Below are 25,070 nucleotides of genomic sequence, written 5' to 3'. Positions count from 1 at the left end.
AGGTGTCTCTGTTTCTGTGATGGCAATCTGTATTTATCTGCCAGGTTGAACAGTTTGTCAGTTGAAGCAAAAATTCCCCCTCTTATTTTTGCTGTTAAAATACTTTTTCCATCAAATGAAATAATAGGCTGATTCATATTACTGAAAGCTTAAAGGAGCATATTTTATTAATATTTTTAATACGTATTGGACTCAAGGGATTAGTAAATGTAAAGGGTTAAAGTTTACACCAGCAGAATTTAAGCAAATGCAGAAGTGATGCAAAGCTGAAATACAGTTTTAAATCTTTCTGAAGTGAGGGTATTTGTCTCCAGTCTGCCTTTTCTGAAGGACATGTAATCTGAGAAAGGCAGTTATCCTCTCTTTTTTGGGTTTTTTTTTCTGTTTTGTAATCTTAACACCCTGTCCCATCATGCAATTTAGGGGATCTCTCCAGGCTCTATTTACAGGGTTTTCCACCTTGTTTATTTGTAATGCAAAGTGAATGTTTTATTTATTTATAAACAGAGCAACATTAACAACCATCATCGATTAAGAAAAAAAATTAGGTGGCACTTTTTTTTTTCCTTTCTTTCTTTTGTTTTTTTAAATCCTAATTGAGAAAAACTATTCCCGTGTCAGGATTTTTTCTGCAGTCATAAAACGTGGGATGCTTCCATTTTTTGGGGGGGAAGTGAAAGGTACATTGGAGGGGAGTTGTACATCTGTTGACCAGGTTTTGCTCCTGGGTCCTGAGTCATTCCTTTTGCTTTTAGTGTCTCAAGTTACCTTTTTTTTGCCAGCGGCAGGTCTTGTCTCTCTGAGGAATGGCATTGCACTGGACTGGAGTGCCTGGGGAGCTGCATCAGTGTAAAAGTGCTGGAGTAGGGAGTTATCAGGCATCTGATACCTGCGTTACTTTATACACCCTGAGGAAGTATCCACATCCAGAAGCTCCCTAACCTGGCAGCCACAGAACCTCAGAGGTGCTGCTCCCACAACATTTCCCTGTGGGGCTCCATCATTTCCTAAGTGTCCGTGCTTTTCCTTTTGCTGATATCCTAGAACTGACCTCCCGTGAGCAGGTGAGCGCGTGGCCCTCAGCTGAGTCTCACTCCAGCAATGCATCAGTTTCCCAGGTGTCTGAATCTGTAGAAATGACCCAACTGGTTCCAGTAACCTCATCTTCCACCTCCTCCCACTGCAGGGTGAGCAAACAGAGCCAATTGATGTATCCAGAGTGGTTGCTGCGGTGTTTCACTTGCATGGTGCAGTGAGCGGAGTGGCACTGCACACGTGCAAGTTGTGGGTTTGTGGTTGTCTGCTTACCTACCTGCCCAGCCTGCATCACTAACCAACACTGGTAATCATAAAAACCACTCTACTTAGTGTTTCACAGGTTTGTGTTTTCCAAATTTGAAATAGTGGAAATGTAAAGAAAAACCCCAGAACAAATCCCCCCCCCCACCTGCCTTTTCCTTTTCCACGGTACTGCCAAGTAGCTCGCAGTGCAAAGTCTAGTCAGGCAGATGCTGAATCAGGAAGAATGCTGTGATTGTTGTGAATCACATGGAAGAGCTCCACAGGGCTTTTGCATCTTTCAGGGGAAAAAAAAATATGGTGTTAATAGACAAAAGCAAAAATGAAAAGCTGTAATCCAAAGACTGACCTCTTACAGAGGATTTTTAAAAAGCATCAAAATTAAATTGAATGTCCTGCTGCCTCAGCCATAAACCATGACAATAAGTGCAGAGTAACCCCTTTTTTGTTCCTTACTAGTTTTGCAATTAGTTCACTTTTTGTCCTACAGAGAGGCTGCATGAAAGATCTTGTTATTTGTGGCTGTGATAAAACACGCTGGCTCAGCCTGCCTGAAGAAACAGGAGCCTTGGCAGGAATGCTGATTACCATGACAATCTAAGCAGTCTAGAGCTGTGTTTTGTGGGGGTTTTATCGAAAAGATATAAAACGTGTCCTGGGTGGTAGGCAAGTTGATAATATCATCATGACTCAGGAGATCTAATTGTCCTTGCAAGACTTTGCTTTTCATGTTGTGTTACCTGAAAGGGGGGTGGGGAACCCCATCAACTTCATATATATTCTTTTAACTTATTTATGTATTTATCTATTTTAGTATATATTTTTATGCTTATAGTCACTTGGAGGTTTTTTTAAATAACATTTGTAGCACACTGTTGAACAGCTGTGTAAAAATATCGAGTGCTGCAGTGAAGGCTTCTGAAAGCTGATAGGTTAGGGCATCCCTCCCTGGAGCTGCTCTGGCTGTCTTTCCTCTGTGTAGTGTCTCTGACAGATGTTTTGCACGCAGGTGATATGAACGCACAGGAAACCCAGGTAGTGTGGGGTTTAAATCTTTGTGGGTTCTTGAGAGTACTGTGGGTAGGGAAAATAGCATGGAGTGAAACTGGGTGGCACTTCTTCCTGCTCCTCAGCCCTGCGTGCAGTGCCAAATCTCTGCTGCGGGGTCTTCACAAAGACAAAAGTAGGCCCTATGCTCTGCTTCCTAGGTTTGTTAGGGTCTAATTGTTACACCCATTACTTCTTCAAAGGTAAGGACTGAAAAGCCAACCCCCCTACCTTCACCAAAGTGCACCTTGCGTGTGGTAACAGGCCTAACAGCAAGTTGCATAAGGTCATTTCTTTAAAACTATCCCAGTCTGGAGTAGAAGAAACTTACCATCACTGGTGTTTTGTCACTGTTAAGAAAGAATGGACTTAGAAGTTTGAGCTAGAAAGCAAAAATTACTTGAAGCTATAAATTCCCAAAGTCCCTGTACAAATAAATGAATCCGTGAAGTTTTCTTGTTTAAAGAATCTGCTGCTGAAGTGTTTTCCTAAAAATGCTTTGGTTCACTATGACAAAAACCAAGGGTATTGGCATTATCTGTTCTTAATTGCTTTTCAAGTGATTTCATTGTTTACATTAAAGGATTTATTGGAAACTGCAAGAGGTTATCAGGAGCTTTTGTTCTGCTCCAATAACCTAAAGTCTAAGGGTTCATTGTAGAAGCTTCATTCGTGATGTGGAACACTTACTAGTCCCATGGAATCACTATTGAGAGCAAACAACCAAAAGCATGTCATTCTGTGCAGTTCTAGAGCATGAACCAAAAGCCACAGGCATGACCAACGAAGAGGAGGATGAGGGAGAGCAGTTTGACTTTGACAGTGGAGATGAGATCCCAGAAGCAGACAGACAAGCCCTTGTGCCACCTCCTCCTGATCCTGGTGATAGCGTAGAGCACCACGAGGCTAATGCCACAGGTAAGTCAGCGTGTGGGGCTGTGCCTCCACTGGGTTGAGTAGTCAGGACTGATTATAGGATGCCTTTTTTTTTTTTTTTTTGATGGTGCAGTAAAAATACTTGTAAAAAGAGGTTTCCATGGAAATACCATACAAGATTTGAATATTCCTGCTAGTTAAGCTTGTGGGAGATTTGACAAGGCAAGTGACCATCGCGTGTAATTCCCGTGAGGTTTCCTATCAATGGATTGGTCTCAGTTGCAGCGTCATGCTATGCAGGGGAAATTTATGCCCTTGTAGTTCAGATGGTGTGTGGATGCCTTGAGATCAGCTGCCTTCACAGCTAGCCTTGCTGATTGCTCATATTAAGGTGATGTGCAGAAAAATACATGGAGTCTCGGTGTATTATTTTTGTTCGTTAAAAGAAGTCACTTACAGCTCAAAAACTTTTGGTCACTTGGGATGAAGTTCTGCAGTTCACTTCTGAGGGGCCCAAATTTGGTTCAGTTGTACCTCAGCTTGTCTCAAGAAATACCAGGAACTTTGTGTAACCAAAAATTATTTATTTCCGAAGAGGAAAACTTGGAAAGTTATTTTCTTTCCCCTTTTCTTAACAGAGCATTTTCAGGACTGTTCTTTCAGGAGTGTCCCTGCAGTGAGTTTTTTCTTTCCTCATAGAATCATTGCTATTTCTAAAATGTTTCTTTTATTTGTGTTTGTAAGATATAAATTCATCTAGAATCCGGATTTTAACCTTCAGGTTTTAAGGTTGTTCTCAGCCATGTGCTTCTGACAAAGAAAAGACCCTGGCTACTTGCCAGAAATCCTACTCAGGATTTAAAATCCAGTTGCTGTTTTTTGTAGGCGTTCTTGTAACCCAGCTTGTTTTGCTGCTGTAGCATTCCTCATCTGTAAAATGGGGAGGACAGCACTACTGCGTGGGAATTTTATGAGTCATGGGTGGTAAGCGACTTGTATAGTAAGGATCCTCTTGGTGTTTAGGATATTTGCAAAGAGCAGTATTAAGCCACTTGAACAGGTATGAAAAATAAAACTTTACTTTTTGTGTAATGTTTCAACTAAAGGGGCTGATAATGTAGCAAACAGCGAGAAGCTACGGATGTCACAAGCTGCTGCAGAAGGCACTCCAGTCAAAGTAAATCCCTACTCAGTCATAAATATTTCACCAATCCAAGACAAGGATCCATCCTCATCCCCGGAACCGAGTCCTCAAGAAGAATGTGCAAGTCCAAACTTGTCCAGTGGATATTCTGTTCCTGTCCCCTGTGGCTATGCTGTGCCATCCAATTTACCTTTGATACTGCCAGCATACTCCAGTCCTGTCATAATACGCTGCGTCTCTGTAGATGAAGAAGGTACTGTATTTGTGCACCATACTTCATTTAAAGGGGAATCCTTGTTTCATTTCAGGTATCTGGGCTGTTTCCTAAATGCTTGGGTGGTACTTGGTCTGGATGTCTGGGAGATTTTGTGTCAAAATAGGAAAAGAACTCTATCCTGCAGTATGAACTAAAATTTCTTGTCAGCCTTGGAAGAAAAATGTTGTGGGGTTTTGGGGGGGGGGGGGGTGTAGGAAAAAAGCTCCCATGGGCCCATGCTTGCTGTACTAGGATTGAGATACCTAAGTAAAGATGTATAAGAAAAAAACAAATATACTCAGTTCTTTCTCAACCCACCTTTAAATTGATGATGCTTGACCTTTCTTTTGCTAGGAGTGTATTAAATCATGTGGTACAAGGGAGGAATTCTGACTTGTCTTGCCAATAAGAATGATTAATGTTAATTCCTGTTAAATGTCATGAAATAATTTCCAGAGCCATGATTCAGTGTTCAAATGGCTTCTTCTCATCCCTTATCATGCTTTAGCCGTGTCCTGTCAGAGTTCCTATCCTTTACTCCTTTTCTATATCCACTTCTGTTTGTTTGCTTTCCAGTGCTGTGGGATTCTTTCCTTGATGATTTGACGAATTCTGTTTGTCCTTCAGTACAATTTTAAGATAGAAGAGGAAACTTGAAAGGGAAATAACTACGGATTATTACAGAAACAGGAGCAGTACCCTGTTTTGTAGCCAGACTTGGCAAAGCTGGCTGCTTAATGTTAAGAGAGGAGGAACAGAAAGCTCCCCATATCCTGCCTCCCTTTTCTTTCTTGTATTTTGAAAATTAGCTAGACAGCAATTCCACTGTAATTCCATGTTCTGCGATACTTTATCTGCAGCCTGCTCTGTCTGCGTACCACCACTAGGAATACTAACAAGTCAAAGGAAGTGTGTGTATATGAGGTGGTTGTTACCTGTAGAGGAAAGTTTGAGAGATTAGAATTAAAAGTATCGGATCTATTTTCCTCTTAGCAGCTCTTATACCAAATTGCTGTGTCTCTGAATTCTTTCATTTGCAAAAATAGACGGTGCAAAGAAGCTTCTAAATTTTGGAATGTTTGTTTAGGAATAAAAATATTATCTGGAAGTAGATTACTCATTAACAGTGACTCAGTTTCTTATTCTAAAATGTACTATTTGAGCCACACTAACTTTTCTCCAAGAATTTTGTTGATTATATATTTTTCTACTTAGCAGGTACACAGTCAGCAACTGAAGAATGTCACTGCAATTTTGTAAACTCAGAGGAGCCTCAAAATAGGTGATTGCAAGTCCAGCATGTTTTAATGATCTGTAAAAACTGTAATTCCTAAGGAACCTTACATTTGATAAGTGTTTTGTTTTTCTTACATAATGCTTCCATGTTTGTTTATTTTCATTTTCTTAAATCCATAACTCTGGTTGTTTACCAGAATCAGCACCTTTTGGTAACTTCTACGTGTAACTGTGCATGACATTTTTGAAAGAACTGTATTTAACTTACATATAGCCATAGCAATGTCAGCTGCAACAGGCTGCTGGAGATATTATAGTCTAGCCTGCTGCTTTCAGCAGGACCATTGCCAACATGCCATGAGATCAGCCATGGCCCTGGTAGCTGAGCCTTGAAAACCTCCAAAGATGGAGATGCTGCAGCTTTCCTGGGAAGTCTTTCTTGCTATACTATCCTTTGATGAATTTTTTTCCCCCTACCCAAAATTTCCATTTGTTGACCATTCCCCCAAACAAACCAAACAGCCCTCAAACCCTCAAAACAAACCCAAACCAAGAAAAAAAAAAAGCCAATCTGAATTCCATCACCTCCGTAACTCTCTTGCAGATAGCTGAGCTGCTGCTGGATCACCCCATACCATTCTTTTCCCCAGACTAAAAAAGCTCCATGTCTTCCACCTCTCCCTTGTAGGTCATGTGCTTTAGTCCCTGTCTTCCATTTCAGCAAGTCTCTATGGGTAGCTCGAAGGAAGGGTGGTAGGAAGGCAAAACTAGATGTGCTTCTGCAGGTTCAGCTTCACCAGCACCAAGCAGAGGAGGATAACAGGCTTGCCAAACTCAGTGGCTCCTGATACAGCCCACGAGGTCTTTAGACTTATGATGAAAGAGCAGCTCTTCCTTTGCTGCTTTTGAAGTGTTTTCTGTTTCTGGTAGATAAATTCAAAAGCAAAATATTTCTTGAGATGGAAGTGTTTTCAATTTCTTGACTAAAATTGTCGGATTTTAAAATAGTTTATTAAACTAATTACATACTGAAGCAGTGGTTTTGAATAACGAGCAGCCTCGCAGTGAGACGCAGAAGGCAGCAAGATATTTGTCGTCACATTTATTTAAAAACAATTGTGGTGTAGCTTTTAATGCTTTTATTGTCTGGCCTTTTTTTCAAGTGAAGATAACCAGGCCAAGAAAGAAGATGATGCTCTGGCAAAGTGGGTTGCAGATCCTGCAAATACAGCATGGATGGAAAGTAAGTATTAATGAGCACCAAAATACAGCTATAGCAGAAGGTCAGTTTTAAGTTGTAATCAGCAGCATGTGTGGATCTATATGTACATACATAATTTACAGGAATGTCCATGTTCATTTTTATTTTTTCAGTTATGTCCCAGAACAGAGTTAACCAATTAAAACATTCAGCAGCATAATAAAATTGTGTATTTTAACATCAAGTTAACATTCAGTTTTCCCTGGAGTTCTTCTTGGAGTCTGTGGAATTATTCATCAGTGTCTTAAGGAAATCATTTGGCTCCATCAATACATGTGAAGTGGAAACTTGCTCAAGTTCAGAGTCTGCTCTGTTGCTGTCTGTGAAATCATTCTTCTCAGGCAGTAATTGGTGAATAAGTTCTTGGAGAAGGTGGAAGGGAAGGACTTGCCACTTTTTCTTAGTGTGTGCCCTTGTCTCTTGACTGGCATCTGCATTTAAACTCGAACAGAGACCGTGTGGTTTGAGGACAGGTTATCCTGCCTGTTCTCAGCTGTTCCCACTGGGATGGAGGTTCATCTTACACACCACTTGAAGAAAATGAAGAATTTGTCTCCTTGTCCTGCCTCCTACTGTAGTACAGAGATCATTACATTACTTAGTTTTGTGTCTTTCTAAAAAATATCTATTACAGCTTATCTACAGCCATTTAGTGAGGCAATGATCTGCCCTCAAGAACAATCACAGTGCTGTAAAAAGGAGGGAGACATGTTGGCTCTTGAAGAGTTTCTGTTTTCAGGCTACCAAAGGTCATGATAAACAATGCAGTTAAGACTGTGAAATTTCACAATTATCTTATACTAGCTTTGTGCATTGTTGGATTATTGGAATGCTGATGAGATGTACTGGCAAAATGCTAGTGGAGAATGAGTTATATCTCCATTTTATTCATGTGTGACAATATAACCAAAATTTTTTAGAAATTCTGTTCTAGAATATTTCAGTTAGAAGGGACCTAAAACAACCATCTAGTCCAAAAGTTAAAGCATGTTATTAAGGGCATGGTCCAAATGCCTGTTGAACACTGTTTGTTGGCCCCATTCAAATTGTAGGGGGTTTCTCATTTGGGCTTTTTTTCTGTTTTGTTTTTAGACCCAGATGAAGTAATTTACGATGATGTGCCAAGAGAAAATTCAGACTCTGAACCAGGTTTGAGATCTTTGTAATGTGCTGAAAGCAATGTAATATGAAATTATGTGTATGTATACTGAATAGATCCATTCGTACCTAAAATATATGTGAATGGAGTTAACGCTGTCAATAGTCAGTAGGTTTTAGGAAATTCAGAGTTAAACTAACTCTTGAAAGACTTTATCTCAGCAGGTTTTCTACACCACTCTTCTCAGAAGCTGCGTTCTGCTGATTTCTGTTGTTACTGTCCCAACTACTTGAGTATTCTGTATATTAGAGAATTAGTGTTTGATGGTGTAGCTATAGTGACCTCAACATGGCAGGGTAGGTAGGAAAAGAGTGTTTTAAACAGCTAAATAATGGACAGCAATTGCATCACTGTCATGGTTATACAGGCAATTGCTCTATTCTGAAAGTCTCCCTTCAGCATAAACATACCTGATAGATGGAAGGGAGATTTTGGAGCAGCTGTTTTCCATCCTGATGGTTACTCTGCAGAAATGTTCTGTTTCAGCTTTGGAGTGGTCCAATTCCTAATGCTGTGACCATCTCTAGACAGGGCAGAAGAGATCACATAATTGTTGCTGGAGTCAAGATTTTACCTGTAGCAAGAATGGTGGAGTGAGGGTTCAAGAAACTTCTTTCAATGAGCGCTCTCTCAGATTTGTTTTGTAGTTTTTAGTTATAGTGAAGACTGAGCTTAAAGCTTGGTTGCTACTAGTTGCTACAAACATTTTATGTTTGAGTGGATCAGCTTATTAGGAACTTGGCTTCTGCTTATAGTTTTCAGAGGGTGTATGTGTTTGATACTGAAGTTGTTAATGATTCAAGAGAACACTTCAGCTTTCTTGTTCGAAAACCACATTTGTCTTTAAAGCCGTAACATTTAATATCTTGTCATTTGTTTTATTATTTGAGAGCATTATGTTACATTTGTGACTTGAATGGGTTTGTTACTGGAGGGTCTCTCAGTGGACTGTGCTGCTCTGGGCAGGGCCATCTTTGTGCAGTGGCTGCTCAGTCAGGAAACACGTACAACAAGGCCAGGAGGCTGAGCTGGGGAGAGATGTGGGACATAGAGCAAAGCTCTGCTGAGCATCTTGGTCAGAACTTTTAGCTTAACCCAGCTAATGAAAAATAATTAAAATCCACTCTCCTCAAATACAGGTTGGGTAGAGGATGGATTGAGAGTAGCCCTGAGAAAGGCTTAGGGGGGGCTGTGGGTGAATGAGAAGTTCAACATGAGCTGGCAATGTGTGCTTGCAGCCGTGTCCTGGGTGTGACCAGCAGGTCAAGGGGAGGTTATTTTCTACCTCTACTTCGCTCTCATGAGACCCCACTAGGAGTACTGCATCCAGCTCTGGGACCATGGTTAAAAAAAAGTTGTTAAATTTTGATTCTTCCAAATTAGAGCAAATTCCTCTGTGTTAATTTTAAAGTATCTAAAAAGTTCAATCCTAAAGCTCAAATTTATTTTCTGAATTTAGTATGAGAGCTTTAAATGAAGCATTAAAACCACTAACAGAATCACAGAATGATAGGGGTTGGAAAGAACCTTTGGAGATTGTCTAGTCCAACCCCCCTGCCAGAGAAGGATCACCTAGAGCAGGCTGCACAGGACAGCATCCAGGTGGGTTTTGAATGTCTCCACAGATGGAGACTCCACAATCGCTTTGGACATCTTATCCCAGTGCTCTGTCATCATCACAGTAAAGTTCCTCCTCATGTTTAGGTGGGACTTCCTATATTCAAGTTAGTGCCCATTGCCTTTTGTCCTGTAGCTGGGCATCACTGAAAAAAGACTGATCCCACCCTCCTGATACCCACCCCTCAAGTGTTTATAAGCATTGATGGGATCCCCTCTCAGTCTTCTCTAAGCTAAAAAAGTCCCAAGTCTCTTGGCCTCTTCTCCTAAGAGAGATGTTCCAGTCCCCTAATCATCTTTGTAGACCTTAGCTCCCTGTCCTTCTTCGACTGGGGAGCCAAGAACTGGGCACAGTATTCCAGAGGAGGCCTCACCAGGGCAGAGTAGAGAACGGGATGAACCTCCCTAAGCATGCTGCCCACGTTTTTCTTGATACACTCCAGGATGCCATTGGCTTTCTTGGCCATGGGGGCATGTTGCTGACTCATGGTTAACCTGTTGTTCACCCTTCTCTGCTTGTAATGACAATTGAAGCTTCATGTAGAACGCATGTGTGTTTCCTGATAAGTAACTGGTGTTAAATGTGTTCCATCTTGTTTTTAATCAGTTTGTTGTATTTGACATCTGTGCCAGTGAAGAGACTCGTGTCTTTAACAGGGGATACTTTGGTCAGCCTTTGCAATGTAGTTTTCCACATCTTGACAAGGTTCACGCTTCAGGATCTTAGGGTAGACTATGGGGAACATAACCTGCAGATACTGGAGACTCAGAGTGACTGGTGGAGTTGCAGGAATTATGAGTTGTAAAATAAGGTGTAACGTGTTTCTGGCTACTTTTGATCTGATCTGTGTTCTGCTTGAAGTAATAGCATTTTTGTTTGATTCTTGCAATATTTTATAATTTGTCATTTGAGCTGATGGTGAAGGTATTCCTCAGGATAAATAGCAAGCTTGCAAATGGAAGGATGCTTCTTCACAGTGCAGATGTGTGTTTACAGCTACAGCTCAAAATGACTTTGAATTTCTTCTGAAACATGTAGGATCTGGAGAAAACAATATAGTTTGAATGGGACATGTTTTTAAAAGGATTTTTGCATGTACCACTAACACTCTCCTCTTTAAGTACTCTGTTTCAACAAAGACAACCCACTTCGGCTCTTTGAGTATTGGATTTAATTCATGTTTAAAAATGTGCATACAAAAGTCTGTGTAGTTCTTTGTAGAACATCCTGAACAAGTTTGGTTTTTTTTTCTTAAACAAAAATTTCAGTGTAGCTTTTTTAAAAATTTTGATTTAATTCTTGCAGAGGAAATGATTTATGATGATGTTGAAAATGGTGATGATGGTGGAAACAGCTCGCTGGAGTATGGGTGGAGTTCAAGTGAGTTTGAAAGCTATGAAGAACAGAGTGATTCTGAGTGTAAAAATGGAATTCCCAGCTCCTTTTTGCGAGGCAACCACAAGAGACATGTATGTATCCTGCAGTGCTGCTCAGCCATCGAGGTTATCCTGATTTCCAACACTTCCCTTTCTCACCTGTATTTCCCTTCTTCTCAATCCAGTTTCAAATGCCAACAGCATCTTCCTAAAGGAGACGCCAATCAATATGGGAGTGACAGTCCACAACAAAATGTAACAAGAAAAAGAAAAGATTTAACAGAAGTTCCTTTAAAAATAGGGAGAAAACCCTCAGTTGGATAGAAGTGAAATAAAAAAAAAGATTCTTTTTGCTTGTGGGCGGTTCCTCACCTTTTCTTCTTTTGCAGTTGCTGGATTAGTGTAAGGGGTAAATGAGTGTGGAAAACAATGTGAAGAACAAATGGGAGTAAGCCTGACAAATCTTGGAAGTTTTGGGATCCTACATGTGCTCAAAAGTCACAAAACTGTTTGCCAGTGTTCCCCGCCTTTCTGACTAACAGCTGTATCACTTTGGTTGGTTGAAAGTTACTGAGCTTAAGAAAAAAAGAAAAAAGAAAAGCTTTTTGTGATCAAGAGAATTCTGTACCATGTTTTAAGGAGAGAAGAGAGGTGGCATGATAAAAATGATGCATCTGTGACATGTCTCCGGTCTAGTACTTTTGGCTACAGGTGCTCTCACTGCATTTTCCTGATAGCACATCAGGAGGAGCCTCTGGCTGCTTCGGCTCCTCTCCTTTGAGCTTTTTACCCTTTCTGTGAGAGGGAACTCTTGCCTGGGACCTGGCCAGTGTCCTGCTTTCCTTTCCCTGCTCTGAGTGCTTGGAGGATGGGGATGTGGGGCAGGGTGGCAATGAGCAGGGCTGGGAGTCACTGAAAAATCCTCAGTTCCCCCCCCCGTATGTGCTGGCTAGAGACACCCAAGAGCCACTTCACAACCACATACTGCTCCAGCACCCCATGGCTGGAGGATGTAGGGGTAGTGGTCAGGGTGTTCTTCCATGGGACCCTTGCCTTCATTTTGCAGGTTTCCTATCTTGATGAGAATAAAAGCCTCACTGGCTGTATTTCCCTCCAGTAAACGTTACGTGCTCTGTCCTCACCTTCATCCTTTCTGCCTGCCCTTTGGAAATCGGGAATGAGCTGTTTTCAGCTGGGCTAGAGTAGCTTCTTCCCAGCAGCTAGTGTAGTGCTGTGGTTTGGATTTGGGATGAAAATAATGTTGAGAACACACTGGTGTTTTAGCATTATTTAGTCTTTATAGTGAAGGACTTTTCAGCTTCCCAGGCCCTGACAGGGAGAGGGCATGAGCCTTCCACAGGAGGTGCACAAGAAGCTCAGACAGCCCACTGCCAGAACAGCTGACCCAGAGTGGCCAAAGGAATATTCCATACCACATGATGTCATGCTCAGTGTATAAACTGGGGGGAGTTAGCCAGGGAGTGGCAATTGTTGCTTAGGAACTGGCTGGGCATCAGTCAGCAGCTGCTGAGCAGTTGTGCTGTGCATCACTTATTTTGTGTATTCTTTTGTTGTTAGAAAAATATAATGGTTCTGGTTGGAAAAGACCTTCAAGATGATCAAGTCCAACCACCTATCCAGCCTTACTAGGTCCAATAATAGACCATGTCACCAAGCATAAGATCTTCTTTTAAACAATTCCAGGGATGGTGACTCAACCACCTCCCTGGGCAGCCTGTTCCAATATCTGACAACCCTTTCAGTAAAGACATTTTCCTAATACCCAACCTAAACTTTCCCTAACACAACTTCAGACCATTTCCACTTGTCCTGTCAACAACTACCAGGGAGAAGAGACCAACCCCCACCTCACTACAACCATCTTTTACATAGTTGTAGAGAGCAATAAGGTCTAACTATTAATACTATCTTCCTTTGTCTCATTAAACTACTTTTTCTTAACCCACAAATTGTACTTTTTTTTTTTTACTGTTCCCCCATCCCACTGTGGGGGGTGGAGAACCAGCGAGCAGCTGCGTGGTGTTTAGCTGCCTCCTGGGTTAAAACCACAGCAGCAATTAACTGCAAGACTTGAGCCCACCCAGATCAGCACTTTGTAAGCTGAGAGTTGATCTTCTGGTTTTGTCCTGAATAGAATAAATCTGTGCTATTGTGATTTTTCTGGATTTTTTTTTTTTAACATGACTGAAGAAAACTTGAGGAGTTTGAGGTTTTTTGTGGGTTTTTTAGTACCTTTGGAAGAGATTGGGAAACAACTTTGCCTTGAGTGTCTGAGTCTCTACTGTGGCTGCTGGTTTTGGTTGGTTTAGTTTTTAAAAAATATTTTTCTGTTATCTTTAGCTTTGGCCATAGTCAAGGGAATCTATTTACGTGTGTGCACAAAGTGAGGTTTAAAGCGACCTTAAACTGTTGGCAGTGGGTTGAGAGTGATGGTGCTAGGATCAAACACAGACTGGGGAGTGGAGGGAGAAGAGAGGTGTGCGCTGGGGTACTGCCCTGCAGCTGGCTTTTTCAGACCTGTGACAGAGGTTTTGAGGATTGCCTTGTGAGGATGGGGATGCGGAGCCTAAGAGCACATTAAGTGCTGGATGGTGAAGTCAGAGGAGCTGCTGCACCTGGGTGGGTTACTGGAGGGAGGAAGAGTCAGGAAACTGGAGAAGGGGGTTGGTGGAGAATGAGGAAAGACACAAACTTGAGGATTGCTGAGAAACCACTTCATTATAAACCAAATATCTGTATCCATTCTTTGCACTCTCACTTCTTCTAAGGTCTTGTGATGGATGTTACAGTATTTTTTCAGCACAGGTCCTTCTGTAGTCTATCAGGACCTGCAGTGGACTTGTCTTGCTCATTACTTTTTTTCTGTCTATTTAAAAGTATGCAAAAGTTGGAGGTGGGATTTTTAATTGTAAGTGCTAGTATGACTTCTCTCAAAGTTACTTTTTTATTATGACTTTTGATATTTTTTTATTTATTTTAAGAGTGGAAGGTTTGTGTGCTTTTAAATATTTCTAGTCTGTGAACTGGATGCTGTTCTTAGTTACACTACTGTAAAGCCAGAATGATCATCTTGGAGGTAATTGCATTCTGACCCAACCTCGTGGAGCTAAATGCTGGACCTTTCCCTTGTACTTTCAACGTACTAGTCCACCTCTGTCCTGATGCTTTCATCTCTTGCCAAGTAACTGCTGACATCAAGCTGAAAGTTTTTCCAGTGGACTTCTATTAAAGGCACACCATTTTATTTTGGTTTTTTCTAGTTAGATTTTCACCTCTTCTGATTTTCTCAAAATGTGTAACAAATGTTAATTAGTGTTCCAGAGCACTTCCCTGGGAATAGTTTCCTTACCTTGCAGATGGATATGTATTCATGTACGAGATGGTTACACCCATGGTCATACAATGAGGCTATGATACAGCTGAGAAAAAAATGTGTGCTTCCTGATTCCCATGCCCTTGGGAATTACAAGACTGCATCCTTCCCTGTAAATGTCCCCTTGCTCAACTTGCTAGCACTGTTGATCTCCATCTTCTCAGGCACCAGCTGAGAACCTCTGCAGGTTCTTCAGCCTTTGAGAGTTCTTCCAGTTCTCCTTTTTGAAAGATAGTCAGAAATACACTCACTAGGATTTGTGCTCGTGGGTAAAGGTGATGCATTGTTTCCATGTGCTTCGTAAGAGATGTGCACAACATAGTTACCATGCAGTTAGCTTAGACTAAGTGCCTTTGTCCCTCTCTTTATGAAGTTGCCAGCATAACGTGAGAGCTCTTGGCTGAATTTCAGAAAGTACAGCGATGTGCAGGAGCGCCAGTCTGTTTGTTGGGTTGGGGCTTCCCCAAACAATAATTCCCCTCTAGTTTTCTGCATGTCAGTAGGCAGGCCGGGCAACGTGCATGATGTGCGTGAGTATTTTAGCATGAAGTTTGCACTGCAGGCTTTTTGAAAAGATTGTGTCTTTTTATGCACTGTAGCTTTCTCATGACCTAACGCGTTTAAAGGAGCATTATGAAAAAAAGATGAAAGATTTGATGGCAAACACTGTGGGAGCAGTAGAGATTCAGCAACTAAAGCAAAAACATGAGCTGAAGGTAGTGTAGTTGATTTTTGTAACTAGCTATGTTTAAATGTTTGCTTTTCCCAACACAGACAATGTTGTCTTTTTTTTCTTTTAATAATACATTGAAAAAGCAGGCAATATTTCTTAATGAAATTAATCCTAAATGTGACGGACTTTTATGCTGTTTATCTTAAAATTCCTTTGTCAAGGCCCCTTTCTCATGCTTACACATAACGGTAACAGTTTCAGAAGATGAGATGGAGCATTGTCCTTCCCTGCTGACTGGTGCCTTTATCGCAGTGTGAACCAGGCGTTCAGCCCCCGGCACCCCTCTGAGACCTGGGTGAACTCCACAGGGCTGGCCTGACCCTGGCGCTCCAGCCACAGGGAATCAAATTGTGGGGGTCAGAGTCTGGGTGCTCTCCATTCTGAATGGAGCCAGTATGAAAAAGCTGAGTTTTGGTAAAAGCTTTGGCCCAAATTGAGAAATTGCCTGATTGCAGCAAGACAGCTTTGTTTGTGTTCTGGTGTTGCGGATGATGTCAACACAGCTCTGTCAGTAGTGGGGATTTTTTTTTGTTGCAGCATTTTGGGAAAGCAAAAGTACAAAGCAGTTTTTTTTAATAAACATTTCCTATCAAAGTAACACGCTTTTTTGCATGAAGTGTCCTTTTGCTGTAGTGGTGTAGTATAAAATGATGCAATTCTTAATTAAATTGATTTATTAATTCAATTAATGAAATTATTAGTTGTTAACATTTTCTGGAAAAGAGTGTGTAATTAGGAGTATAGTTAATTTAGAACTCAGTCTAGGAGATTATCTTTAGGCCAGAAATACTTTGGCAGAGTTAGCGGGACATTGGAAGATGGACAAGAACCCTGGCCGTTAATGACCTGTTTGTAGCATGTATTTGTTCCATCATGTAAAGCTGAGCATTTGAGACTATTCTGAATTCAGATGTTTGATGTGGAAGGGTTCTTAAACATTTTTGCTATTTTTAGGCTTGCATACAATAGTGCCATGAAATAAGTGCCTTTCTCCAGGTTTAATTTTATTAAGAAAAAGTACAGGTGCTCAGATCCGAGCTTTGATTGATCTGTGTACTTACGATATATTCCTCTGACTTTGGGCTGTATTTATAGCCTGAACTACGTGACAGTGTTCTTTAAAAAGATGTTTTGATCAAAAGTACTTCGCATGGTGTGCTCAAGCATATTCCCATTGTTCACTGAACATGTAGACTGTACTTTTTTTAATCTTACAGATGCAAAAACTTATGAGAGCTGCTAGAGAAGGTACCAAAGATGGGCTTGAAAAGACAAAAGCAGCTGTGAAAAAGGGTCGTTCTTTCATTAGAACAAAATCTTTTATTTCTCAAGGTATGTGCCAGTTATACTGTGTTGCTCTCTAGTAATTTCTGAGAAAGGAAGTGAGCAGCCTAGCAGGTTTTTGTACTGGATGTATGAAATCAGCTTTCTGTCAATAAAGTGCGGTGTAATATTCAGTTCAGATGACAATATGGTCAATGTGTTTTGAGTAGTTTTAGGTTTGGGGCAAGAACCTGAGTGAACTGGGAAATGTGAGGACCACAGGGAGGGGTTCACTTAACTCCCACCGAACAGTGTCACTGGTGCTGTCTAAGTATTGATCTATGAGAGCATGGAAATTTGTTCAGATACCAAGTCTATCTAGTTCCCTGCATTGGAGGGATGCCAGAAAAGCCTGCTGGTCCAGCGCGGATTTTGGTGTGGTGATAGCCGACTACTTAAAAAGTTTGTCGTGGACAAGGGATAACAGACACTTTCTGTACTTAAGAGTAGAAGTAGAGGAAGAGACCGTTCTGCTCCTTCAGTTTGGTGATTTGTGATGACAGCTGAGTTTGGATTGGGAAAACAGAAATAAAAAAGTGAAAAGTATTTGTGTTCTTCAAGAACACACGCCAGCGCTCTGTTGTGAGCCTCAGCAGCAGCAGTCCACAGTTGATTTTTGCAAGGAGCAAGAGGCTGTAACTGAATAGAAACTTAATTTCTTCTTCAGGGTAAGTCTGAGAGAGGTAGTAGGTCTTGCTGCTCAAATTTCTGCCCAGCAAATTGAATGGTTGGGCTGCAGAGCTCATAACATTACAATTTTAGGAAACTAAAGCCACAAGACTGGAACAGGACATTTTTAGTGAGTGAGCTAACATTAAACTGCGCTGTCTGTAAGGACCAGGACACATCTTATGTACCTGTCACGGCCTCTAACTGCGTCTGAATTTACCTGATTCACAGACAGAAAATAGGAAGTTATTTACACAAACTTTAATGATCAAAAATGTATCTTCAACTGTTGCACAGAAGGAAGTTAGCTGCTCCAGCAGGACAGTGTTAGAGTGACCCTGGCATTCCTCCTTACCTTTCAAGAGGTTAGACAGCAGACACAGGGTAGCTGTGGACAGTTTAATGCCTTAGCCGCTTATCAAATCAGCGGGGAGCTAGTGACAGTTGAATAAACTCACTGACTCCTCCCAGCCAAGAGACCTGCATCCCTTCCCGTTCTGTTGTATGACACAGCTTTCTCATACTGTTCTTTATCTCCTTGTCTGCTTGTTTGGCTGGCTGTGTACTGCCACCTACCATTGCTTTTTGGTGGTGCTTTTTGCACAGAATTAGTACGTAGGGAGCAATGCAGAATCCCTTACTCTCATATCTGACAAAATACTGGTACATTTGGCTACTTCTTTTAGTTCAGTTATGGAAAGATATATGGAATTTTTAAAGCTGGATCATGTTATGAGTGTATTTAGTTAGTTTACTTCAAAACTGCTGGCTCTGATGCCACAGTGCTGTCACCTTAGTTAAGCCCTATGCTCCAGAATGCCCTGCACTCCTGAATGTGAAGAAAAAGTAGAGGTCAAGGGAATGATTCATAGGCTGTGTAGATTCTAGGGTCTTGAGATACCTTTAAAAGGTGGTCTGTATGAGTGCCTATTGGTGGTGGCATTTATGTGATTTCACAGGTGACACAGGTGCTGGGAAATTTCTTTAGTTTGGTAAGTGAAAAGACTGCTGTGCTTGAATTATGATATCCTTGGGGGATTTTGTTGTGGTTTGTTTTTTTTTTTTTTTAATCTACCTGCTGTAAAAACTGACATTTTGTTATTCAATTACTTGTAGATCATAGATCATGTCTGGAAGAAGAAGAGCTGAATTTATTTATTGATGTTGATTGTATGCATACAGAAGCAATTATGACTCCTATGCCAGAAGGATTATCACAGCAGCAGGTAGGATTTGGAAATATGGTCTTCTGCTTCTTTTTCCTCCCCTTCTGCTCTGCACCAGTGGCTCCCAGGTGCCTTGCTCTTCAGACATATTGGCATTTAACATAAATTAAGTGGACCTAAGATTCAGAACTGAATAAGCAGGTCTTGAAAAATTGTTATATGTGCACATAGTTGTATCAGCCCTGAATTCAGCCAGAGATGCAAATTACTGCATTATAAAATTATCTATAATAATTATATTATTTCACTACCTAAACATTTAAACTAAATATGATAGTTTTCAGGGAAAGAGAGTTTAAACATTTTTGAGTCAGGAGACATTGTTCCGGGTGCTCCATGATTTCTGTTTTAAATGTAGAGAATATCCTGTATGCACTCTGAATCTCAAGGTTTCACATGATTAAAAAAAACCCAAACAATCTTGTCTCCAATAAAGTCAAGTCTACTGAAGAGTGTATTTTGCTCTTCTCCACCTCAAGAGTTTGTATTCGTTGCAGAAACCACTTCAGAAACTACTGAAAACAGCATAAGTTAGAAATTTTGGCTGAAAATAAATCCTGTGGGTTCATGTTACTGTGTTGTCATGACAAATAATATGAGAGTATTTAGCTTTTTGTGGTGTCAAGTCATGAGCAGTTCAGTACCTTCTGAAGATGAGCAGAAAACCAAATTAAGGAACAGTTGAGGATAATTGAGGAGACTGGTATGACAACTAGTCGTTGTTGTCTAGGTCATGTGTGGGCCATGATGTGCGTTGCTTATTGACCCAGGAGAAGCTGCCCAAATGCCCAGTTAGGAAAGCTGAAGCTCAGCTGGAGTGAGGTGTGAGGAGCAACAGTGAAATGTTTCTTACGTGTTCATTGGCAGCAAAAGGAAGGTTAAGAAAAATCTGGGTCTGCTGTTTGATGGAACAGGGACCTGGTGCCAAAGGACGCTGAAAAGCTCGAGGTGCTCCATACCATTGTTGCCTTGGCTGTTGCTGGTGAGGTTTGTCCTCAGGCCTCTGAAGCTGCCTGGCCCAGAGGCAAGCCCTGCTGGATGGGGTGAAGTATTACCTGCAGTTAATGAGCACTGTGCCAGTTAAGCATATTGGTATCCAGGGGACATGGTGGGGTGGATTTAAGGGTGCTGAGGGTAAGGCCTGCCTTTGTCATCTAAGATCCCCATGATCAGATGACTGGTAAATGTGACACCTGTCCTCAAGAACATGAAGGAGGACAACTAGACTCAGTCTGGTCTTACCTCAGTCCCTGTGAAGATGATGGAGCAAATGCTCCTGGGACCTAGTTCTGGGTTTGGAAGGACAGGAGAGCATTGGGGAACAGTCAACATAGATGGACCAGAGTCCATTTGTGTCTGACCAGTCTGAGTCCCTTTCAGAGGACTGGCTTGTGGACAGAGCGCAGAGGGTGTCATCTACCTCTGCGTTAGCCAGGCTTTCAACAGTCTCCTGAAGTACCCTGGTAGCTACATAGGTGAGATACCATTAGTATGGGTGGACTAGAAGGTGGGTGGAAAACAGGTGAGGACACCATGCTCAGAGGGGTATAGTCCATGGTACAAAGTCCAGTGTGTGTCCAGGGTGTTCCTCAGGAGCAGATGTGGGGCCCGTGCCTTTATTAACCATCTGCATATCAACTGCAGTGCACATTTGGATGCAGTGGCGAACTGGAGGGGTGCAGCAGGCTGTGTGTGGGAGGCTGGGGCTGCTGGCCAGCACAGCTGTGATGGGCTGAGGTTGACAGAAAACTCGGGCAGCTCAACAGAGGCCAGTGCAGTTCCTTGCTGTGGGGTGCAGTGACCCTGTGCTCAGGCTGGGCCCCGGCAGACTACGCAGCAGCCTGGGTGTCCCAGCTGGAGAGGGTGAAGAAGGCCAGGAGCTCCTTGCGGCTTGCACTGCTCTGCCACGAATGAGCTGACTTTATGAACGTGCTTGCTTTAAACACCAGGTGGCAGGGTAGGTTTTGTTTAAAAGTGGTGCCTGTTCAGATACGGGGTCCTGCCTTGGGTCTCAGTCCTGAGAGACTTTGCTTACATTTAAGGCTGGGACCTAAACTTTGATGTTTGTATGATACGGTTACCAGCAAAAACGTTAGTATAAATGTAAGGCTTGTGTGTAAATTGTGCGTGTCTGTTGCAATAAGCGCTATTAAGTATCTACTTTGTGTATTACAGAGCCTGAAGAAAAAAAACAAACAAGGTTTTCTACAGTTATTTATTCTTTTCAGATGTTTATTCTTTCCAGAAGAACAGGCTGTGACTAACAGTAGAATTAGTATCCTTTACCAGAGCAGCTGTTACACTATACCAAATAAGACACTGCTAAATCCATTCTAAACACAAATAAGGCACAACTAATTATGCTGCATATAATCTTTAAGCAAGTCCTCAGATAATTTTGAAATATTTCTTTGAAATGCTAATACTTGAAAGAAAGGCCTTTCATAACCTGCACTTAATAATGCAAAATGTGGAGAACTAAAAGGCAGCCGTGGCAGAGGAGTCAGGAGGCTGTGGGGATCAGGAGCAGAGAGAAGCAAGTCAGATTTGAATTTCATGGTCATTTAGGCTGGCTTAAAATAGCAAAATAAGCAGTTTAGCCTTCTCTTGTAGTTGTGTGGAGTAGTTTGATCTTGCCCTTGTGCTGTCTTCCTCAAAGAGAGTCCTGTCTCTGAAAGCTCTGGAATGGACTATATTAGGAAATTGATTTGGGTGAAAACAAATCCTTTACACCAGCAAGAAATCTAACCAATAACATTAAGAAGTTTAAAATGTAAAATGTAAAATTGGTATGAATATAGATGAGATGGGGTTTTCACTTATTCATGGTATTGCCCAGAAGAGAAAGCTGACTTACTCAGAGACTTTCTCAGCAGTACATGAATGTTTCTTGTTTGTCCTTCACGTTACTCTTAAGATATTTATAAAGCGTATTTAAAAAAAAAAGAAAAAAATTAATCTTGAAGGCTAATTCTGAGGACTGGTTGCCTGCTTTCTTGCAGCAGTTCATTGAAGTAGCCAATGTCCCCTATACTTATTATTTCTATAATGCCTGAATTTATACATGGAAAATTAAAAGACAAGTATCAAAAGTAAAGCTTGGAAGTGCAAGTGTCAGCAAAACTTAGATATGCTAACTGTTGTGTTCTTTAAAGTAGTTTTAGAGTAATAGTAAATTTAATTGCTTTCGAAGAGGTACAATATTACTTTATTGAAGTTCCACTATTGAAATTATTTTGTATTTCCTGTGTTTTATTAATGTAAGAATTTTATCATCAGCACTCCCAACTGTGGTGAACGTGTTAGCTGATTTGGGCTTCAGACAGAACTTTGTTTCTTAACAGGTTGTGAGAAGGTATATTTTGGGCTCTGTAGTTGACAGTGAGAAGAATTATGTGGATGCTCTCAAAAGAATCCTGGAGGTATGAATATCTTTTGCATTTTTTAATTTGGAAATTTAAAAGATAGTCAAAAAAGTGGTGTAAAATACAAAGAATCTGTAGTGTGACTCACATAAATTTTGCTACAGATGCATCATGCCAAATGTTTAGAATGTTTTGTGTGTGTACTGTTACATAAGTTGTTTTTTGTCCTGCTTGTAGAATAACCTTTTTTTGGTTTGTTTGTTTGTGTTTTTTTTCTCCCCACAGCAATATGAAAAGCCCCTTTCAGATATGGAACCAAAGTTATTGAGTGAAAGAAAACTCAAAATGGTCTTTTATCGAATTAAGGAAATTCTTCAGTGCCATTCGATGTTTCAGATTGCGCTGGCGAGTCGTGTATCTGAGTGGGACTCTGTTGAAATGATTGGTGATGTCTTTGTTGCTTCAGTAAGCAAATGCTTCTGAACAAATAATCTAGATTTATTTTAGGCTTGTTATTTCATCCCCATCTCTCTGTCTAACTTGGCCACTTTATTCCCATGTTCTCCTATGCCCATGGCAACTGTCAGAATTTGTATGTACCATTCCTTACCATCCTGGTCAGGAAGCTGACACCAACACATGTCTCCAGCTTTGTTGGCAGATGTGAAAAGATTGTGGGCAGAATTTTCAAGCTTTGATCATGCTTTCAGACATTTAAATGAACAGTTTCTTTTTCTGACGAGGTTGAGATTCACAAACCCACCAAAACTAAGGTGGGATCAAGACTCTTAAAAAGTAGATAGTCATACCTGGTATGTTTATTTGGAGTAGAAAAAAACATAGTGGGTGATGTCCTGAATTCCTGGACTTGAAATGCACCTGGGGCTCAACTAAAGAGTATTTGTAAAACACTATTCCACCCTTAATGGAAGTCCAGCTGGTAAAGGACTGAACTAGCCACTGTGTTAAATTAGAGAAGGCTGCCTACCTGCTGGTTTGAGTACTTTGTTTTGTTGCCACCCATCTCCTGGAAATTACCACCTTTTCATGCCTGCTGTAAGAGAGCTGTGATCCACATTTCTGAGTGCTTTGACCCCACTTCAGTTGAAATGAAAAGGTTACTAAAGCAAACCTGGCTTGTTTGGACTGAAGCAAGTGAGGTAGTGTTAATGAGAGCAGCTGTGCAAAAGAGAGGGATAAAATTACAAAGGAGGCAACGGGCAGCGACCATAGAATCACTGAGGTTGGAAAAGACCTCACAGATCATCTAGTCTAGCTGTCCCCTTACCACCTATATTACTTACTGAATCTTATCTAGTATTAATTACTGATCGGAGCCTTCACATGGCTGAAGATTGGGCATGAAGGCCCTGGGACTTTGCTGGTTCACGGAATCTGGAAGACAGGCAGCAATGTTATGATTAGGGGATCTCAGCAGCCGCTTTGAATCTCAGTGGATGCCCTTTGGTTGCCCATAGTCTCCAGGCTCTGTGCTAATGCTGTAGCCAAGATGTAACTATTTCTCTAAACAGGCATTTTATGAGACAGCTGTAATGTCTTTAGGGCGCCATCCTGTCTTTTGCAGAAAGGTGATTTTGGGCATCACCAACTCTAGGCCCTCAGCTTTAAGCAGGATGAGTCAGTCTTAACTGTCAGAGATTTAGGTAGTTAATGTTTTCGGGGATCTTTTGTATTTATAATTAAGGTTTATGCTTTTATGTTTTCAGTTTTCTAAATCTATGGTCTTGGATGCATACAGTGAATATGTAAACAACTTCAGTACAGCAGTGGGGATTCTCAAGAAAACATGTGCCACCAAGCCTGCCTTTTTAGACTTCTTAAAGGTGAGTTCATTCAGTCCTAAAGCAGCTGAGCATATGATATGAATGAGACAGTATGAATTATAAGTTAGGAGGAAATTTGACTGCTCATACTATATATTGAGGATAACTGTTTTAAGGATATTGGCTTTATGGGTTTGATTAAAAAAAAAATCCTCAGAGAATTCACTGCCACTGCTGTATTTTCAGAATAATAACATGTTTTTAGGTCCAGGATATATTTTCAAGTGCAGAGTGGTTCTGTTCTTGTTCTGATTGGTATTTGCACTTTGCAAAACTTTGGAATTTTTTCATAGTAGGTGAGCTTCAAATAGTAGTTCACCATTCTTATCTGGGATTTATTTTGCTTCTTTTTATTGCATTGTGCAGAACAGTATAACTAGATTTCCTTCCTACAACAATTGCTTAGTACTTTGAAAATCACATTTCCAATTTGGGGTTGAAATTCAAAATTTTTGTGAAGAATGCATACCACTACCCTTATGAATATGATTATGTACATTGAGAGCCTGGTATGTGCAGTAGAAGTGCTGCAAATCCCTTGGGATGATACCTTACAGCAGATACACAAAATCCATTGCAAGGCTTTTTAGGCTATCCGTGACACTGCCAAAAGCCTGGAAGTTCTGCTTGTCCCATTCCCTGAGAGACTTGGATTGGGTTATGCCTCTCAGAGCTGTCATCCTGTTAGGTCTGTTGCAGAGGTCCATCAAACACTGAAACTTTGTGCCCAGTAGAAGCTCTTAAGTTGCCTAGAGGAGGGTGGCTGGTTCCTAATCTGCCTTCATAACTTAAATAACAACTTTTTGGAGCATATCTGGCACTACACAGGATTATATTCTGGAAGCTTTAGGCACCATGAAGATCAAGCTCTCTCATGAGGTATAGTCATGTCATAGCTCTCACTGTTAAAAGCCCATTGTTCCGATAGAGGCATAATGTACTCCTCCCGTCACTCTTTGTCATTGCCAGCACTGGTTCTGCTCAGAGCTGGGGACTAACAACCAAACTCTGAGACCAGAAGACATTTCTGTACCTTCTGTTTTTTGTTTGCCCACCAGCAATGAAGACCAGAAGGGGGGAGGGAAATAGTGCTTGTGGAGATGGTATGGAAACAAATTATTGTGAAGCTGATAGCTGTAGGAATAAATAGCAATTTAAGGACAACATCAGTTTAATATTGTTTGTGTTTACTTTGTTTTTAATATTATTTCCTCTACTCTTCTTAGTTTGGATTAGCTGTGATT

At 41.0% G+C, this 25,070-nt stretch overlaps 1 protein-coding gene across 3 annotated transcripts in view; it reads left to right on the top strand.

Moving 5' to 3' along the window:
- Positions 1-25,070, top strand: part of ARHGEF10 (Rho guanine nucleotide exchange factor 10) — a gene marked incomplete at its 5' end in the record, with an annotated part of 99,843 nt that overhangs the window by 16,644 nt on the left and 58,129 nt on the right. The window contains 12 exons of one of the 3 annotated variants that reach the window (XM_084260983.1): positions 3,094-3,264; positions 4,329-4,619; positions 5,841-5,904; positions 7,022-7,101; positions 8,212-8,268; positions 11,202-11,365; positions 15,266-15,382; positions 16,617-16,731; positions 18,508-18,617; positions 21,962-22,039; positions 22,268-22,447; positions 23,710-23,826. In XM_084260983.1, coding sequence (XP_084117109.1) covers positions 3,094-3,264; positions 4,329-4,619; positions 5,841-5,904; positions 7,022-7,101; positions 8,212-8,268; positions 11,202-11,365; positions 15,266-15,382; positions 16,617-16,731; positions 18,508-18,617; positions 21,962-22,039; positions 22,268-22,447; positions 23,710-23,826 — 1,544 coding nt within the window. Of the gene's footprint in view, positions 1-3,093; positions 3,277-4,328; positions 4,620-5,837; positions 5,905-7,021; positions 7,102-8,211; positions 8,269-11,201; positions 11,366-15,265; positions 15,383-16,616; positions 16,732-18,507; positions 18,618-21,961; positions 22,040-22,267; positions 22,448-23,709; positions 23,827-25,070 lie in introns of all 3 variants that reach the window. The other 2 variants (XM_084260982.1, XM_084260984.1) reach the window with 2 other exon arrangements.

The sequence above is a fragment of the Gallinula chloropus genome (genome assembly GCF_964237585.1).
Source record: "Gallinula chloropus genome assembly, chromosome: 3".
NCBI lineage: Eukaryota > Metazoa > Chordata > Aves > Gruiformes > Rallidae > Gallinula > Gallinula chloropus.
This window is presented reverse-complemented; position numbering and strand designations above follow the sequence as displayed.